General features: G+C 48.4%; 1 protein-coding gene across 1 annotated transcript in view; it reads left to right on the top strand.

The window, feature by feature from the left end:
- The window catches only part of LOC114510910 (leukocyte immunoglobulin-like receptor subfamily A member 6), a 63,030-nt gene that overhangs the window by 17,261 nt on the left and 25,175 nt on the right, over window positions 1–20,594 (top strand). Inside the window, exons 7-8 of the mRNA XM_036012644.1 lie at window positions 17,051–17,086; window positions 17,261–17,352. Coding sequence (XP_035868537.1) covers window positions 17,051–17,086; window positions 17,261–17,352 — 128 coding nt within the window. The remainder of the gene's footprint in view (window positions 1–17,050; window positions 17,087–17,260; window positions 17,353–20,594) is intronic.

Here is a 20,594-nt window from a genome sequence, read left to right as displayed (position 1 = left end):
TGTCTGAATACTGAAGACTGTCCAGAGGTTGAAGAGGAGAGTGAACCCCAGCATCAAAGGTGCTCTGAAGAAGCAGAAATGAAGCAAATGGTTCACCTCAAGGAGCGGGAGAGAGAAAGAGCCCATGTCTCACAGAGACAGACTCAGGTGGAAACAGTGTGAGATGCAGACCCTGAGTTCCAGGGCCAGGAGGGAGTGCTGAGCTCTCCTGCGGGAGCAAAGTGTTTGCACAGACCCCAGGCTCATCCCTTCCCCTCCCCCTGGCTCACTGTCATGAGGGCTCTTTGGGGTCTGCAGTCAATGAGGCAGAGAGGGAAGGTCACTATTCTTGTCCCCAAGGCAGTGGCCACATCCACCACCTGCCTGGATTCTGAGCTCTAAGTCCTCACTCCCTTCTCCTGTTCACCATTCACATATGAGTCTAACTTCAGTTTCAAAATCTGTCCATTTTCTGCTTAAAATTCTTCCATGGTCCTCACAGTCTTCAGAACAAATCCAGACAATTCTTGCTGAACTGAAAACTATTCATGATCATCCAGATGTGACCCTCCATTCTCAGCTCATACTTCTGTTTCCCTCAACAAGACACATGCAGTTACCTGTGAGAACACACAGTCACAGGCACATGCACTTATACACACACAAATCTATACACATATAAATTCAGACACACAGGCTCAAATCCAAACATGCATATTCACATGCATACACGTTTACACTATCTACTCACACAGACTCACGCATAATCTGCCACTCCACACTTCTCTCTTTTTTTCATATAGGCTGTTCCAGAGCCATGTAGACCCAGTAATCACTCCAAGCCCCCAGAGATAGTCACAGAACGAGAAATACCACGGGGCTAGCATCTTTTTATTTCTCTTCTCTGAATGTGTTCATGACCGCAAGGGGTATGTGAGAATCATGTGATATATTCAGGAAAGATATTTATGGAACATAGTTGAAGACACACTGTTGGAGTTCAGCAAATACTGATATTTCCTTTTCCTAACAAATACTGCATGTCTCCTGTCCTTTTGTGACACAGGGCACATAGGACTTTGATGACACAAGCTGTCCATCACAGTCCATTCCTCACATACTCCCCTTGTCCTACAGATGTGATCCAACATCCATGCACGATGGACAACACCCACATGACCAGCCACCACCTCAACCTCTCTGCCTCCCTTTCAGACAGTCTCCATGTCTCGAGGGTTCTCTGGAATGTTTCTTCCTCTCTAGAATGTTCTCTAATTCACCTGTTTAGCTTCTGCCTCTTCAAACACCCATTCCTCTAACCATAGTTCTTCTAGCCATGGTCACCAGTTGTTCATACATTTTCACTTATTTCTCCTTTGCAAATAATTTGATTAAAAGATTAGCTTTAGACTTCCCATATTCTTCTAATCAGAGTTTTAAAAAACAGGAAGTGAGTCTCCTGGATCACAGATGTATTTCTGGTTCTGGCACAAATACCTGGCAGGGAGTAGGTGATTACTAATTATTTGTTCCTTGACTAGTCAAAGTTGAAAACTCTATTTCACTTGTGGAGGGGTGAGAAAAGTAAGTGATTGTCCTACTTACAGCAAGGCAATCAGAGTTGAACTGAGGACCAGTGCCTGGGTCCCACCCTCTCTGAGCAGGAGTGCAGACCAGGCAGAGGGTTCTGGCAGTGAAAAGGTTCAGAGACCCTTTCTAGGGTCCTAGGTTCAGAGACCCCAGATCTGAACCTAGCATTTCCTGAAGGGAGGAGAGTACCCTGAGCCCTCATCATGAAAAAACCCAGAGCCAGGCCCAGGGTGGGGCTGTCCCCTTGCTGTGGGTCTATATGGGTGGGAACCCAGAAGAGTGACAGCAGCCCCTGACTCACCACATCCTGTGCATCTCTTTCAGTCCCAGGGTCTTGCCCACCTACAGAGCGGGAACACTCAGAGTGGACAGCATGATATCCATCCTCCCTGCTCTTCTCTGCTTCAGTCAGTTGTGGGGACATGGGGATAGGGCAGCAAGAGGGACTGGGGAGGCTACACTGCCTTGTTTGTGGAGAACTTTAGCTTCAGGAAGTTCCAGACTCTCTTTCAGGGCTGAGGGTGGGTAAAAGGAGATGGCAGAGGGATGTTCCCAAGCTCTATGCCCCATCCCTTCTTCAGCTCCTGGGGCTGAAGATGCTTCCTCCACTCAATGTGTATTTTCTCTCCCTGCCATGGCTCCCTTCATTCTCAGCCCTGTGACATGAGGGTCCATCCCCCATGGCACTGTGGGTTCACACATCTAAAACCTCATGCCCTCCTCCAACTTCACCTAATACTTTTTTTTTAATTTCTAATAACCACATTATCAGATGAATGTTATTGAACCCTCAACAGCTCAGTTCACAGGACTTGACATAAATTCCATCACTGAATAAGTGGGAAACTGAGACACACATGGAGAAAATAAACCTACCAGGCTCTCTGGACCCCACAATTCTTTCTCTCTTCCCGAGAGGCCACCTGTCTCATTTTTGCAGAAATCCCATCACTTGGGATCAACCCACTGGCATGTGAAAGAACAGGTGGAGGAGTGTTGCCTTGGGGAAAAACACGTTCAGAATGCTCTCATGGGTGGTGTTTGGGAATGTCTGGGTGTCCATGGAATGAAATGTGATTCAGCCACAAGAGAGAAGGAAATCTTGCCCTTCACGAGAACACTGATGGAACCTGAGGGCACTATGCTAAGTGAGATCCTTTGGGCAGATAAAGAGAAAGACTGAATCATCTCATGAATATGTGGAATCTAGAGTCCAAACATGTAGAAACAGAGGGTGGAATGGCAGTGACCACGGGGAATGGGGGGAAAGGAGAGAAGTTGGTCAAAAAGCACTGACTTTCAGTTATGAGATTAGCACACCCTGGGACCTGACATACAGCCTAGTGAGTACAGTTTACCAGACTGTGTTATGCACCTGGAAGTTGCTAAGAGAATGTATTTTAAATGTTCTCATCACAAAAAAGTGACGATTATGTGACTTTTTGCTCAAACTTCTTATTTTTTATTGTTATTCTATTACGGTTGTCCTGATTTTCCCCCCTCTGCCCTCCTCCTCCCACTCCATGTATCCCCACTCCCATTAAAGCTACAAAGGTATCATATTACAGTATTTAAATGTATCAGATCAACATATTGTCAGCTAACACTTTTGTCAATTATATGTCAGTAAAGCTGGAAAAAATTATCTTTGGGCTTTATGTAAAAACAACTTACCTGAAAAGCTGGACAGGTAATGGGCTGACCATAGCAAATGTTGGAAAGTTTAGAACATATCTACATATGTCCCCATTTATCTACTACCTGCATGTCTATGTATCTTTGTGTGCTTACATATATAATATAACAGTATATATAATATATAAACATATATTTACATATAAATATATAATATTTATATAATATAAATGTATAAATAAAATACTTATTTATATAATATGGAAATATTTAATGTGATATATAAATATATAATATATGAATATATGACATACATAAATATATAAATATGTGTAAATATGTAATATAAATATTTAAATAATATAAAAGTTATATATAACATAATATGTGTTTATAATATATAAACATTACATGTTACATAATATCATGTGTAGTATAATATGCATTATATAACATATAATGTATAATGCACAATATAATCATATATTATATGTTTATTATATGATAGTACATAATATAATAAACATATTATAAGTTATATATTTCTATTATATTATAGGTGTTTACATATCATGGTGTTATATATATTATATATTTATATATTCATATTTTATATTATATAGTTCTGATATATAATATGATATATTTATATTGTGTTTATATTTATTGTATTATATTTATATTTCCATTATATAATTATATATAATGTAATTATATCCATTATCTTATATATATTTATGTGGAATTATATAAGCATATTTATATGTGAAATGTATTTACTAATATTATATATTTATAATATATATAATATTCATCAGTCAATCAATCTATCTGATATCTGGAATCTAATAAAACTAATTTCTTCTGACCTAAGCCACCCACATAGTTGTATTTAATTGTGGTAAAGTAACCAAACTAATAAATTCTCTCTCTCTCTCTCTCTCTCTCTTTCCCTTTCTGTCCCCCTCTCTCTCATAGAAGAAAATGGGTTTTGACTCATATGTAAAAACATGATTTCAATAAAACAACAAAAAAACAAACTTCATACATTTTCTTCTCTTCTAAAAATGCAGAATCAAGCTGTTTACTTTGCTTTATGTTTGGCAAGAGAATAAAAAATATGCATCTAGTATAAAACCTAATAGATATTAGAAGAGAGAGACTTCATATTCCTCCTGTAAATAATTTTATATCACTAACCATTTCCTACATCAGCTTGGCCCAGAAATATTGAATACTATGAACTAAGTTGTTGTTATCAGTTTCAAATGGCAGCAAACTATGTTAAAATCTATCTGTGACTGTAGAGTTGAGGAAAGACAAATGTCACAGCTTAGACACGAGGGGTGTTGAGTGATGTGGCTCAGGTCAGTCCCTCAGCACCTGCTATTTTTAGGGTGAGTAGAGCTGGTCCTCTTCCTGTGTGACTGGCACCTTGCACAGTACACACGGCAGTGTGGGGACCCTGACCACCACATCCTGTGATTTTGATCTTGAGCTTCGCCTTAACAACTGAAAAACAAATCATCAAAAGCTCTGCTATGGCATTGTCCACTGAGACTTGACCCTTTTCCTAATGTAAGAACAGCACAAACCTAATACTGCAAAGTAAATCCACCAAAGTCATCACAGAATCCCCAAGTGAGGACAGCTCATCTACTATCCAGATGTTGTGCTGACAAAGACGGAGTCCAGCCTTGAAAAGGAGTGTGCACGTGTATCTAGGAGGCTTTCCTCAAAACCATGGGCCACTTACGTTTCCCCTGATTCTGTCCTATTTTGAATGTGAATCCCAGGAGGTGGTGGAGATTTCAACACTGGGTGGTGGACAGCTCCACCCCTGACTCTCCACTACCCTAGTTGTGACTCTTTTCTGTGTGTGTGCGTGTGTGTGTGTGTGTGTGTGTGTGTGCTCACCTGTGTCTGTATGCTTCAATGTTTTGTTGTTTTAATACAGTTGTCCCAATTTTTCCTTTCCCTTCCCATGCCCATCCCATCCTCTCTTCCTATGGGAATAGACCTAAGGATCTCTATTCACCAACTCAAAAGAAATTATTCACCCCTATGTTCATAGCAACACTATTTACAGTAGCCAAGAGCTGAAAACAACCCACGTGCCCATCAGTAAATGAGTGAATTAGAAAACTGTGGTACACTTACACAATGGAATACTACACAGCAGAAAGAAAGAAGGAGCTCCTATCTTTCACAACAGCATGGATGGAACTGGAGAATAGTATGCTAATTAGGTGAAATAAGCCAGTTGGTGAAAGACAAACATCATATGATCTCACCTATAAGAGGAATCTAATGAGCAAAATAAACTCATGAACAAAGTATAACCACAGGCATGGAATCATGGAACAGACTGACAGTGAACAGAGCAGGGAGGAGAGGGATAATAGTGGGGAAAAGGGGAAAGGACTAGTCAAAGAACATGTATGAATGGCCCTTGGACATGGACAGAAAAGAATCACAACTAGGGGGGTGGAGATTCAAGGGTGGAGCTGTCCACCACCCAGGACAACAGTGTGGAAATTGACTGTGGGAGTGGGGACCTGGCATGGACAGGGGAGGGCAAAGGGACACAACTCGGATGACAGTAATACGATAAAAAAATTTTAAATATTTTTTAAACAAGCTTCTCACAAAGAAAAAACAAAGACATCTCTTACATATTTTGTTAAAGAAAAAGTGAATTGGTTTACTCTTCAGTCCATCGTGAATCTGACATCGATTTTGTGTATGGAGTGAATTTCATTTGTGGAATGAAGTTCACCTTATTCCACAGATGCCCAAGGTGGCCCAGAACCCGTGACAGAAAGACCAGGAACTATCAACTGCACTGCGAGGGTCTGTGTCCTGATTATGTGACCCTGCATTGTGGTCTGAGTCTGATCCTTTCCTCGGCTCCATTGGATGAGGTATCTCTGCTTTTAAGTTTCTCAAACCTCCAATATCTCCATCTAAATCTGAATGCCTGGTTTCCTTTGCCCCATATCTCAGGCAGCGTGAATTCTGATCACACTTGTGGTGGTGGTGCTGGTATCACTGAGCTATGAGTGAGAAAAGTGAGAACAGCAAAGGAAGCAGGCTGCTCAAGGGTCCTTCAGCCATTCAGGATGTGGTATTGCAGCAACTGACATTTAAAGTGCCAGGGGTGTTTTTCTGCCTCTAAAAGAACTCTCACAAATGTCCATTGTTTTCTGAATCCTCAAAGCCTCCACAGTTTCAACAGGAGAGTAACGCCCAGCATCAAAGCTCCTCTGAGGAGGCAGAAATAACCCAAAGGATTCACCCCAAGAAGAGGGAGAGAGAAAGAGCCCATGTGTCACAGAAACACAGAGTCAAGCGGAAACAGTGTGAGATGCAGCCCCTGTGTTCCAGAGCCAGGAGGGAGTGCTGAGCTCTCCTGTGGGAACAGAGTGTTTGCACAGACCCCAGGCTTGTCTCTGCCCCCACTGGCTCTCTGTCATGAGGGCTCCTTGGAGTTTCCAGTCAATGAGGCAGAGAGGGAGTCATCCTTCACATCCCGACAGCAGTGGCCACATCCACCACCTGCCTCGGTTCTGAGCTTTAAGACCTCACTCTCTTCTGCAGTTCACCCTCCTTATCAGTCTCCCCATCTCCTTTTCAGAGTCTGTCCATTTCTCCTCAAATCCACCCACGGTCCTCACTGTTTTAGGGTAAATTTTGACTCTTCTGAACTCACAGCTGTTCATGATAATTCACCTGTGACCCTCCATTCTCAGCTCCCACTGCTGCTTCCCTCAGCCACACAGGTGCAGTTACTCTGTGAACACACAGTCATACACACACATACACACACACACATATACACTCCCACACATATATACTTGCACTCAGAGACACACTCACATCACCTCCTATGGACCATCTGTTCTCTTCCATCTCTGCTTGCTTAGAGTTCTGTAGAATTAGCATATTCCTTCCCAAGTTTCCAGCTAAAAGTACAGGATTAGACGCAACAGTGAGATTTCTTCTCCTCATGTCTCTTCTCTACATTTTTTGTGACAGCCAAAAATATGCATGGATTGTGTGGTGAACCCATGGAAGCCTTCCATCTAATATTGTTGGACACACAGGATTGGAGTTCAATTACTGTTGACAGTATACATTAAATATACAGATTACGCTGCTCTAGTTCCTCTGTAACACACAGCACCTATGAGATTCATAACCCATTGTGACTATAATAGTTCATTCCTGTATGTTCCTCTGCTTCACACACTTAATCCAACATCCTTGTGTGGCATAGAGCATTCCCATGACCAGCCACCACCTCACCTGCCCTTACTGCTATCAGACAGTTTCTGTCTCTAGATTTCCCTATGATATTGTTTCCTCTCAAGAGTATTCTCACTCTCACCTTCTAGAATTCCACCCCATTCAACAGCACTTCCCTCTGCTCTGGCCCAGTGGCTCACTTGCTTGCAGTGTCATCCCATTTACCAAAAAGCTGTGAATTCGATCCCTAGTCAGGACATGTATGGGGGAGCAATGAATCAGTTTCTCTCTTTCATCAATGTCTTTGTCTGTCTGTCTCTCCCTTCCTCACTCTATAAAATCAACAGACATATTCTTTGATGAGGATAAAAGTAACACAGTTATTCCCACAACCACAATCTAGTCATGGTCCCAGGAATTCTCATATTTTTTTTCATTTCTCCTTTGTAAGTAAAGGCATTTCCACATTAGACTTAGGATGCTCATTTTCTGCTAAGAAGAATTCTCAACATGCAGAAAATCAGTCTCTTGGATCATAGATGCATTTGTAGTTCTGACACAAATACTCGGCTTTACTAGGTGATCAGGAAACAAGTAAATGCTGTTTGTGGGAGGCTGAGACAGTGAGCAGAAAGTTCTATTTAGCGTCAGCCTGTGGAGAGTGAAAGGAGGACCAGAGCTTGGGTCCCGCCCTCTCTAACAGGAGCACAGGCCAAGCAGAGAGTCCTGGCAGTGAGAAGAGACCCCAGATCTGGGCTGAGAGTCTCCTGATGCCTCGTGTCCTCCTGAGCCCTCATCATGGAAAAACCTAGAGCCAGGCCCAGGGTGGGGCCATCCCCTTTGCTGTGGGTCCACAGGTGTGGCAACCCGGAAGGGTGGCAGTAGCCCCTGACTCACCACATCCTGTGTATCTCTGTCCTCCAGGCCCAGGATTGGAACCTAGAGGACAGAAACACACCTAGGGTCTCATCCACCTGCAGAGCAGGAGCACTCAGAGAAAATGTCCATCCTCCCTGCTCTTCTCTGCCATGGTCAGTTGTGGACATGGGGACAGGGCAGCAGGAAAAGATATGGCAACCATACAGGCTGGCTCATGTCGAACCTCAGGGCTCAGGCAGCTGGAGCAGATGAGGCCCTAATAGAAGGGAATCAGCTGAAACATCTGGATGAAAATCTGACAGGGAATCTCTTCCAGAGCTGAGTCTGGGCCAGAAAACCAGTGAGCAGAATGGTGAGTCCTCCCCAGTCTCCCTGTCCCCCCTCCTACTTCACACCTGGGGCTCAGGAGGTGGCACAGAGGTCTGGGGATTAGGTGGTAAAAGAGGAGGGACATGGGCTGAGCTGGGGGAATGAGGGAGTGGGGAATGCAGCCTCTGATTCCTTCCAGGGACCCTCCACAAACCCACCATCTGACCTGAGCCAGGATCTGTGATCCCCTTAGGGAATCCTGTGATGATCTGGTGTTGGAGGACCTGGAGTACTGTGTGTATACAGAAGACATGGACACACCCTTGGACAGACAGAAACCTCTGGTTCCCAGGGACAGGGCCAAGATCTTCATGGAAGACATTGATGCAGGGAAATATTTTATACATACCTCAGCCCCTCTGACTATTTAGACCACAGTGACCCCCTGGACCTGGTGGTGACAGGTAAGGGTACAACCAGGGGTCCCAGCCTCAGGCTCTGCCCTCAGGAAGGGAGATGCTCTCAGGCGGTCTCCCCCTCACAGCACAGCCCTGGGGAATATGAGGGAGGTGTGAACCCTATTTAACACACTGCCTCCTTCTCTCCTAGAATCCTACAGCAGACCCAGCCTCTCAGCTCTGCCCAGCCCTGTCGTGACCTCAGGAGGGACTATGACCCTCCAGTGTGGATCATGGCAGAGATTTGATGGGTTCATTCTGACTAAGGAAGGAGAAGACAGACTCTCCTGGACCCTGGACTCACAGCCTCACCCCAGTGGGCAGTTTCTGCCCCAGTTCACTCTGGGCCCCATGGCCCCCAGCCACAGGTAGACATTCAGGTGCTACAGCTGTTACAAAAACAACCCTCCCCAAGTGTGGTCAGAGCCCAGAGATGCCCTGGAGCTCTCTGTCTCATGAGGGGCCCTGACCCCATCCTCTCTGAGCACAGTCAGCTCAGGGTCCTGTCTCCCGGAGACGTCTGGAGTTGGGTAAGAGGGGATCTGAGTGGTGGTCACCCAGCAGAGATCTATGCCCAGAAACCTTCCCACTCCTCCCCTTCATGTGGGTTCCAAAGATGACAAGTGGGCAGGAGGCATGTCTAGGGGGCCAAAGAAGAGATGTGGCACAAGATCCTGGGTTATCTCTGACTCCAAGGTTAGTCCCAGACCCTCATCCTCTTCTGTCCTCATTCCCAGGACCCTCTGGAAGCTCCCACTCCCTACCCACAGTGCCCATCCCCACAGCTTCTGAGTCCCTGAGAACTCTTCTCAGAGGGAGCACAGAACAGCCCCAGGAAGTTCTGAGCATCCATCAGGGGGTCTCATGTCCCCCAGACACTCAGAGATGGGCTTGTGTCCCAGGGGCTGGGAGTCAGGCAGAGATGTTCAAACCAAAGGGCCCCCAGGGCTCTGGGACTGGTAAATGATGGAGGTGGGTATGGCAGAGGTACCTCCTTTCCCTTCCAGGGGGAAGGACAATCGAATAAAGTGGGGGGAAGGTGACCCCCTCCGCTTACCCCCATCCTGAATTTCCAGAAGTCTCAGTGAATCGAGAAACCCCAATCACACAGTCAGGCCCACAGAGCAGTAAGTGAGGGACTCCGTGGGGAGGTGGTGGGTGTGTCCATGGGGAGCAGGGTCTGAGTCCTGTGCAAGTTCAGGCTCCTCTGGAGGCTCTGACTGAGACACATCCTTCCCCTCTCTGTGCCTCAGTGTCTCCAAGTGTAAAAGGAGAGAATCGTGGCTCAGAGCTGCTGCTTCTTCTTTTTTTTTTATTCTTTCAGTTGTGGCTCTGATCTCCTTGGGGGGGGGGGGGGGCCTCACAGGGAAGTCCCCTAGAACATGATGTTTTGGAGACTGTCCTCTCTGTAGCAGTGACAGTGACAGTGCACAGGGAGGGATAAGAAGACAATGTCTGGGGTTTCAGGATCTGTCCCTCAACTCAGGTGCTCAGCTCAGAGGAGGGAACAAGGGCTGCCATCAGGCCTGGTTCAGGGCCTGGTTCTGCTGCTTCTGCTGTTAGGCTGGGGGGTCCCTTCTCCTCTCTGAGTATCAGGTTCATGTCTGTTCATCCCTGGTTCCCTCCTCCTCACAGGCCTGTGGTGACATAAGGGGTCTCACAGAGCTCAGGAAGGCAGAGCCTAGCCCAGCCTGAACCACCTTTCTCTGTCATGGTTCCCTGAGAGACCACCCCTCTCAGTCCAGCCAGGCCCCACAGTGGCCTGAAGAGGGAACATGACCCTGCTGTGTCAGTCACAGAGCCCGAGGGCCACTTTCCTTCTTTCCATGAAGGGGTGAGCCCATTCCCACCTCCCCCAAGTCTTAATGAGTCCCTTGATCTCAACCCATGGAGGGACCTACAGGAGCTACAACTCACACCACACCTCCCCAAGCTGTAGGGAACCCTGGAGCTCCTGGTCTCAGGGGAGGGGACACAAACCCTGTCCATTCTGATCTCACTCAGCTGAGGTCTCTGTCCCTTCAGTTTGAAACAGTAGTACATGGGGGAATTTAAGGGACTCCATAGAGAAGGATATTCAGGAGCCCTTCACACCAACCCCTAATTCATAGAACCTGGTTCATCAGTTTTTTATTTAGTGAATCTCTCAGCTATAGGGGAATGAGCTTTTGGGGTCTACCTCTCTGACAAAACCCAGAACACCTCACTTAATCATTTCTATACCGTGACCATTTATTACTAATCCTGAGTTCTGGGGCACAGTAAACTCTGGTGCAAAGTGAATCTGTGCAGACTTCTGGCCAAGATGGAGATGTAGGTGGATACACTTTGCCTCCTTGAACAACCAAAAGGACAACATAATTTAAAAACAAAAAATAACAAGAACTGCCAGAAAATTGAACCTTGTGGAAGTCTGACAACCAAGGAGTTGAAGAAGGAACATCCATACAGACCACTAGAAGGGGTGGAGATGGGCAGATGGAGTGGAGAGGACATGTAGCAAGGCAGTGGCTGGAAGACCAAGTGAGGTAGCTACTGGCGGAGTGAGCAGTCCCACAATTGCATGCAGCTAAACCAGGAGGAACAACTCGGGAGTGAGACAGACAGCACAACCCAGGGTTCCAGTGTGGGGAAATAAAGACTCAAAACCTCTAACTGAAAAAACCTGTGGGGGCAGAGGGAGCAGGAGAAACTCCCAGCCTCACAGGAGAGTTCATTGCAGAGACCCATAGGATGCTAGAAATACATAAAACCACCCACCCAAGAATCAGCACCAGAAGGGCCCAATTTGCTTGTGGGTAGCAGAGGAAGTGACTGGAAGCCCACTGAGAGCTGAGCATGCAACATTGTTCCCTCTTGGACCCCTCTCCCACATACAGCACCACAACATAAGAATATGGATTGCCCTGTCCAAGCAAATACCTAAGGCTCAGTCCCTTACTACATAATAGGCACAATGAGACAAAAAAAATATATATATATGGCCCAAATGAAAGAACAGATCAAAGCTCCAGAAAAAAATACAACTAAGTGATGATGAGGTAGCCAACCTATTCAGATGCAGAGTTCAAAACACTGGTAATCAAGATACTCACAGAAATGGGTGAGTATGGTCACAAAATAGAAGAAGAAGTGAAGGCTACGCAAAGTGAAATAAAGGAAAATGTACAGGGAGCCAAGAGTGATTGATGGGAAGGAAACCAGGATTCAAATCAATGATTTGGAGCAGAAATGAGAAATAAACATTCAACCAGGAGAGAATGATGAAATAAGATTTCAAAAAATGAGGACAGGCTTAGGAACTTTCAAGAAAACTTTAAACAATTCAACATCCAAATCATCAGAGTGCCAGAAGAAGAGGAAGAGCAATAAATTGAAAATTTAGTTGAAAAAATATCAAAGGAGAACTTCCCTAATATGGCAAAAAAATGGTTTCTAGGAAGTCCAAGAAGCTCAGAGAGTCCCAAAGAAGTTGGACCCAAGAAAGCACATTCCACGGCACATCATAATTCATTGCCCAAAATTAAAGATAAGAAGAGAATCTTAAAAGCAGCAAGAGAAAAGAAGACAGTTACCCACAAAAGAGTTCCCATAAGACTATTAGCTGATTTTTCAAAAGAAACCCTGCTGGCAAGAAGAGGGTGGAAAGGAGTATTTGTGGTCATGAAAGGCAAGGACCTACATCCAAGATTACTCTGTCCAGCAAAGCTGTCATTTAGAATGGGAAGGCAGATAGAGTGCTTCCCAGATAAGGTCAAGTTAAAGGAGTTCATCATCACCAAGCCCTTGTTCTATGAAATGTTAAAGGGACTTAATCAAAGAAAAAGAAGATGATCAAAAATATGAGCAGTAGAATGACAACAAACTTGCAACTATGAACAACTGAACCTAAAAAAAACAAAACAAAAAACGGACTGAAAAAACAACCTAGAATAGGAACAGATTCACAGAAACAGAGATCACGTGGAGGTTTGTAGGTAGGGAGAAGGAGGGGGAAAATGGGGGAAAAGGTACAGAGAATAAGAATCATAAATGTTGGGTACAAAATAGACAGGGGGAGGTTAAGAATAGGATGGGAAATGGAGAAGCCAAAAACTTATATGTATGACCCATGGACATGAACGAAGGTGGGGAATGCTGATGGGAGGGGGCTACAAGGTGGAGAGGAGTAAAGGGAAGAAAAAATGAAACAAATGTAATAGCATAATCAATAAAATATATTTTTAAAACAGAAAGTGAATCTGTGCAGGTTGAGAGATAACAAGAGGCTGAGATGATTCAAGGAAAAAACAGGAACCTGGCAGAGTTGAGTCCGAGCTCATGACATGACCATGTGAAAGTTACAGTCTGCAAAGTGGGGCATCAGGGAGCACAGAGCCCAGGAGGGAGGCTCGTGTCTCCCCAGGTCCTCACTCACTCCCTCATGTCATGATACTCAGGGGCAGCCAACAGCATCAGCCCATCACAGAACAAGTCAGAACACCTCAGGTCCTGCTGTTTCAACCTCTGAACATTGAGAGGAGGGCCCATACTTCAGCCAGGACGTGAACACAGAGGGGACAGGGCGCCATTCAGAGAGGGGAGAACCGTGGAGCCCATCTGATGACCCAGGAGGTGGTGAAGGACAGTTTAACCACAGGTGGGAAACTGTCTGCTGATGTGTCTGGGAGAACAGACAAGGCCGATGAGATCTGGGGACAGGAAGCATGAGCAGTGTTCCTGTGGAGACGCCTCCTCCATCCCACTGTGGGGCTGTCCCTCCTCATCCTCACTGACTCCCCTTGAGTGTCCCTCTGTTCTCACCCCTATGACCTGAGGGGCCCCCCAACATGGCTGGTTTGGGTTCACATCTACACACCCCTTCGTGCTGGATCCTATTCGTGTAAACAAAATGTGGTGTCTTCATAACCCTGGAGTTCTTTTTTAAAAAGATTTTATTTGTTTATTTTTAGAGAGAGAGGAAAGGAATGAGCAAGAGAGGGAGAGAAACATCAATGTATGTTTGCATCTCCCACATCTCCCACTGGGGGCCCAGCCTGCAACCCAGGCATGTGCCCTAGACTGGGAATCAAACCGGCAACCCCTTGGTTCACAGGCCTGCATTTAGTCCTCTGTGCTACATCAGCCAAGGCTGGAGTTCTTTTTTTATGCCATAAAAACAATATACTGACACCTGCTACCTAGTGGGTGAACATCAACATTCTGCAGCTAAGTGACAGAAGTCAGAGAGAAAAGATCATGTTTTCTGTGACTGTGTTTGTATGAAGTGTCCAGGAGGAGGAAACCCACAGAGACAGAAGTCAGGTGGGCTTGTCGAGCTGACAAGGAGAGATGGGAGACTGACGGCTTCGTGTAATTTGCAATGTGGTTACACAAATTCCTTATTAAAACAACATAAAAGTTGTGGTTGAACCCTGTGTATTGACGACATATCAGTGAATTCTACATTTTTAAAGGCTCAATTCTATGTTATGTGATTTTACTGCATTAAAAAGAAATGCAAATCAATAGCCATGGTCCCCTGTGGATCCTTTTTGCCTTACAAGTGGCCCCACATCCCTAGGCAGTTTCATAAGACACAGGACTCCCACCAGGTCAGAGGTTCCCAGGGCTCAGGCTCAGCCCCTGGTGGGACTCCCACCCTCACTGCTGAGTGTGGTGAGTTTAGGATCCAGGATGAGCAATGTCCTTCCTGTCTCCTCTCAGCCTGGGCTCCCCTGCCAATCAACCAAGGATGCCTTGTAGCTTCTGATGCCCCCTGAGAGCTTAGGGGATTTGTATGTGGCTTCCAAGTAGCCCTTCCTCCCACAACTCTTTCAAACCTGTGTCTTAATCAGGACCCAGAAATCACACAGAGGGAACCTGTTCAGGTCTCAGGCTCTGCTGATCCTCACAACCATGAGAGGTGAGTTCTCACCTTTGTCTGCAATGAGGGAAAAGGGAGAAAGGAAGTGACTGGCTCAGAACCAAAGGTCAATAATAGTTCCCCCTGTCTTAGATTAAAACCTGTGAGTAGTTTGCAACTGCTACGTTTGCTCAGCTTATGGACACAGAGTGACCAGTGTCAGATGCAGGGTTACCCCTCACAGAGCAGGGCAGTGAGGAGGCAGACATGCTCAGGGGCCTGGATGGGAGGGATGGAGAGAAGGTCTCCCGCTCACAGAGATGAGGAAGTCTGAGATGGAAGGTTTGAGGCAGAGACCAAACCACACACGTGGCCGGGAGGGCAAGTGGCTCTCTCTGTGGGTCAGGCGACCTTGTTGTAATCCTCTCCCCATGCCTCTTGCCCTTCAGTGGGTGGTCAGTCTGGAGACAGCCCCATTGGCTGCCCAGGCCACCCAGGCAGAGAGCTGATGTGCCCTCAGCTCTTCTCTCTCTTCCCCCCACCCAATGAACACACCCACAGCTATGACCCTGAGAGCCTGCTTCTGTGACCCAGTTCCCCCCCACAGTCACAGTCAGGTGAAGACCCAAGACATCGAGTGGATGCAAACCCATCATCCTCTGCTCTGGCCTCCTGTGTATCCCAATTCCCAGTTGAGGGGTTTACTCCCATGGACCTGAACTTACCTGTCACAGGTCCTCCCTGCACAAAGTCTTTCCACAGGTCTCCACCTCACTCCAGCACACCCAAGGAGCCCCACCTAATGGTCCACGTTGTTGGAGATCAGTCTGAGCTAAACTCTCCATCCCCAGCAAAGTCAAGTCTTTCCTACAAACCAGACCCTTCCCAGTGCCCACCTCCCCTCCCCAGACTCGCACACCTGGGTCATGGCCACAGTGGGCTTGTCCTGGGTGCCCCTGAACCAGTCTGCTCTGTGCAGACTCCACTGCACACCTCCTAAACCAAAAAACACAAAGAAGACTTCCAGCACTTCTCACTCAACTCTACGCACACTTTTGTGTTAGGGATTGCTTAAGATTTCATAACAAATCCTCACAAACCACTTAGAACGCTGACTAACTCATCAATGGGTATCCTATGGTGTTGGAGTTTTATCACTGTTTATTATCCACAAATCTCACTGCAGTCTATTCCCACACAGTGGTATCTTCTGAACACACTAATCTGCTCACATGGTTTTTTACTGAGTTCTTTTCAGTAACTTTAAAGATCAAACCCAATAGTCCCTGTAGGGAGCAGAGGCCCCATGTCACCAGGGCACCACATACCTTGGTGACTCACAGCTCTTAGAATAATCACCCTCTTTCTGGTCCATGGTGATGTCCTCTCACCCCCTGGGCTTGTCCTTTGCTGGACAGGCACCTGCTCAGTCAAAATCAGCCAGATGCCAGAATCGAGAAAGGCTGAAAGAAACTTTGCATTTATGTTGTCTCAGGAAAGGAAATGAATGCCCACGGTTACGTGAGTTCTAGAAAAGGCAGAGTCAGAAATGCAACAGAAATTGGGCTGCTCCTGCATTCTACCCAGCATCCTCTGCCCTCATGTTGAGGTGTTACTCTCTGGACTTTAGTGTCACATGACATGGAGGCAGTGCGTGTGGCGTCTGCTGAGACTCAGAGGTCTACTGAAAAGTCCCAGAACCTGCTATCTCCTCCACTACCTTCCAGGGAGGGCAGATGGCGGCTGAGTAAGAACTGAGCCTTGTCACACGGAACTACACCCCGTGGGTCTGTCTGTCCTGCTGAGCTGTGGACATTGTACGTCATCTACACCACTGGAAACCCTGGGAGACAGCATTATGACCCTGACCTTCATCACTCTTCTCGGTCTTGGTGAGTTTTGGCAAAAAGAGAGGGATGGGGTATCCTTCCCTCCCAGGTCTGCTTCCTCGAAAAGCCCTGGGACTGAGGAGGCTCAGTGGGTCAGACCCCCTGGTGAACAGAGAAGTGCCTTAAGCCCATGTGTGACCCCAGTGCTCAGAGGCCCAGGACAGGCCTGGAGCTTGTGTGTGGGGGGTGAAGGATAACTCACAGGGACTATCTTCCAGGGCTGTGTTGGGGCCCGTGGGACCAGGTCCAGGCAGGTGAGTCCTCCCCCAGAGCTCCTGCTTCAGCACAATGATGCCCCTGGGCAGCTGGAGGACACACAGTGGGTCTGGGCTGGTGGTGACCAGTGTGGGAGGGGTCTTGGAGTGAAAGCTGGGGAAACTGAGGGGAAAAGGGCACCCTCTGACACTGCAGGTCTGATTCCTTTCCAGGACTCCCCCCCAAACCCTCCATCTGGGCTGACCCAGGCCCCAGGGTCAGCAAGGGGAGCCCTGTGACCATCTGGTGTCAGGGGTCTCTGCAGGCAGATAACTACATTCTATATAAAGAGACGGGCTCTGAGTTCTCGGACACAAGGATCCTACAGGCCTCCAGAAACAAGACCGAGTTCCCCATTAAGTCCATGAGCCCCAACAGTGTAGGGAGATACCACTGTGCATATTTCAGCTCCAGACACTGGTCCGAGCGGAGTGACCCCCTGTCGCTGGTGATGACAGGTGAGAGGGTGGAACTGAGTCCCCTACTCACAGGCAAGGGAGATCAGAGTGTGGCTGCAGGGAGACCTCGCCCTCACAGCCCACACCTGGGGAAAGTGGGGTGATTCTCCCACATTTAACACAGATCTTTCCTTCTCCCTCAGGAGAGTATAGTGCACCCTCCCTCTCAGCACACCCAGGCCCAGTGGTGGTCTCAGGAGGGAGAGTGTCCCTCTTCTGTATCTCAAAGGACATGTCGGGCCCTTTCCACCTGCTAAAGGAGGGAGGGGCTGAGCCGCTCCAACACAGGAAATCGGAACAAAGATCCTATGATGGGAGCTGGCAGGCTGTCTTCCCTGTGGGCCCTGTGAGCTCCTCCCATGGAGGGACCTACAGATGCTATGGTTCCTCCAGCTCCAACCCCAATGTGTGGTCACAGCCCAGTGCTGCTCTGCACCTGGAGGTCACAGGTGAGGTGGCCCACACTTGGCTTCAATTCTTTCTTGTGCCCAAATAACCAATCTAAACCTTGTGATTAAAAGGCTTGAGGTCACTGGGGTTTGTGACATGGGCTTGTTGGAGACAGAACCATGGGGAGGAGACTTAGGGAGGCACAAATGACAGCTCTCCCTGCAGCCCCCATGGATAGTGTGTGTGTGTCCCCTAGGTGACAATGACCTTCTCCACAGGTATGTATAGGGAGCCCTCCCTGTCAGCCCAGCCAGGCCCCCTGGTGCTGCCTGGAGACAGCCTGACCCTCCAGTGTCACACAGAGCCCGGCTTTCACAGATTCGCTCTGACCAAAGATGAGGGGACCACACCCCCTCAGAGTCTCCATGGGCAGCACAGCCCCAACTTCCCCCTGGGCCCTGTGAACCTCTCCCACGGGGGCCAGTACAGGTGCTACAGTGGACACAACCTCTCCTATGTGTGGTCAGCCCCCAGCCCACCCCTGGACATCCTGATTGCAGGTAAGGGGCCCTTCCCTGCCCCCTGTCCTGACTGTCTTCCTTGGGGCACTGGCCCGGGGTCATCACTGTGCTGATGGGATCCAGGTGAGTGTCCTGGAGCAGAGGCTGAGAGGGGCTGAGGTCTAGGGCAAGGGAGTGAGGGGCATAAAGATGAAAGGCACTGACTTGGAGGGACTGAGAAGAGCTGACAGAGGGAGTGAGCAGCCCTGCAGAAGGACATGGCCCATCAGCTCACAGTCAAGTGCATGGGGGTAGCAATGACTCTGCACATCACAGCCCTCCTCTCCCCAGGAATATATGAGAAACCCTCCCTCTTGGCACATCCAGGGCCCTCAGTCCCCTGGGGAGCAAACGTGACCCTGCAGTGTGGATCTCAGGTAAGGGCTGACACCTTCCACCTGCACAGGGAGGGGTCCCTGGATCCTCCCCAGTGGCTTCATCTACAGGACACGGCTGGCCCCTCTCAGGCCAACTTCACCATCAGCCCTGTGACCTGGGGCCACAATGGGACCTACAGGTGCTACAGCTCACACAGCTCGTCCCCCTTCCAGCTGTCACAGCCCAGTGACCCCCTGGAGCTCCTGGTCTCAGGTGAGGATCCCCAGCCCCTCCACAGCATCGTCATGGTCAGGTCAGACCCTGTTCCCACAGGATCTTTAGGCCAGATATGGAGTGAGGGGGTCACCAAAGGAGTGCCAGGATGGGCAGACTCTTACCTGCTGGGGGGATGGAAAAGCCAGCACCACCCCACCCCTGCCTCATCATCCTCTGCATCCTTAGGGCCTAGACAGGTTCTGGGGACAAGGGAGGCTATAGAGGCCTTGGGCTGAGCAAAGAGGAAAGGCCAGGGGCACCCATCCTGATCCCCCACCCTCTGCAGCACCCATGGCCTCACCCAGACAGACCTGGATGAGCATGGGGACTAGCAGAGGCCGTGCTCCCAGAGAAAACCAGACAACCTGTTCTGGAACCTTGTCTCCCTGGAGGTCTGCGGGCCTGGCAGTGATGCAGGGGGGGTCACGGGCCCTCCAGGGCTGTGTGGCAGGCAGATGATGGGTGAAAAGGGTCTTGGCAGAGAGAAATGCTGTGATTCCCACCCAGGACAGGGACAGCCAGGCTCAAGTGGGGAGAAGGCAATCCCCAACTCTCAACCCCAACCTGAATTTCCAGAAGGCTCTGAGGGTCTACCCCTCCCTACCATGGAGTCAGAACCACAGAGTGGTAAGTCAGGGTCTCTGTGGGGAGGTGGAAGGTGTGTCCAGGGGGACAGGGGCTGAGTCCTGTGCCAGTTCAGGCTCCTCTGGATGCTCTGACTTGGACACGCCCTTCCCCTCTCTGTGCATCAGTGTCTCCAAGTGTAAAAGGAGAGAATTGTGGCCCAGAGCTTTTTTTTTATTCTCTCAGTTGTGGCTTTGAACTCCAGGGAGGGGGGTCTGACAGGGAAGCACCCCAGGACATGATGTTATAGAGACTGTCCCCTCTGTAGCAGTGATGGTGACACTGTACAGGGAGGGACATGCAGGACAAGGGCCTGAGACATCCAGGTCCTTTCCCTCAGTCCCCAGACTCATCTCAGAGCAGGGAACAAGGGCTGGAGTCAGACATGGTTCAGGTGCCGGCTCTGTTGCTCCTGCTGTGGGGCCAGGTGTTCCCTTGTCTTCTCTGAGTGTTGGGTTCCTGTCTGTCCATCCCTGGTCCCCTCCTGCTCACAGGGCTGCAGTGACACTAGGTGATGTAAGGGGCCTCACAGAGCTCAGGAAGGCAGAGCCCCAGCCCAGCCCCACCATCCCAAGTGTGCATCAGGGTTCACCCCATGCCTGCCCACCTGTGTCCCTGCTGTGTTGGGGGCAGGTAATAAGAAGGACCCTCAGCTCCAAGTGAGACAGGACAGACCCCTGCAGATGAGGAGCCCAGAGCCTAGTGCTGGTGTCCACCTGGGGGCAGCATGAGGACAGCAATGCGAACCCACATCCTGGGGTCCAGTCCCAGCCCTGCCCTGGCCAGGCTGGGTGACCTGGGGAATGTGGCTAACCTCTCTGAGTCACAGTGAACTGGGTGGTGGGTCAGCCATCCTGGGTGCACAAGGGCTGTGAGGTTAG

This window comes from Phyllostomus discolor, chromosome 12 (genome assembly GCF_004126475.2).
Source record: "Phyllostomus discolor isolate MPI-MPIP mPhyDis1 chromosome 12, mPhyDis1.pri.v3, whole genome shotgun sequence".
In the NCBI taxonomy this organism is placed as follows: Eukaryota; Metazoa; Chordata; class Mammalia; order Chiroptera; family Phyllostomidae; genus Phyllostomus; species Phyllostomus discolor.
The sequence above is the reverse complement of the archived record's forward strand: the minus strand, read 5'-3'. Positions and strand labels throughout refer to the sequence as shown.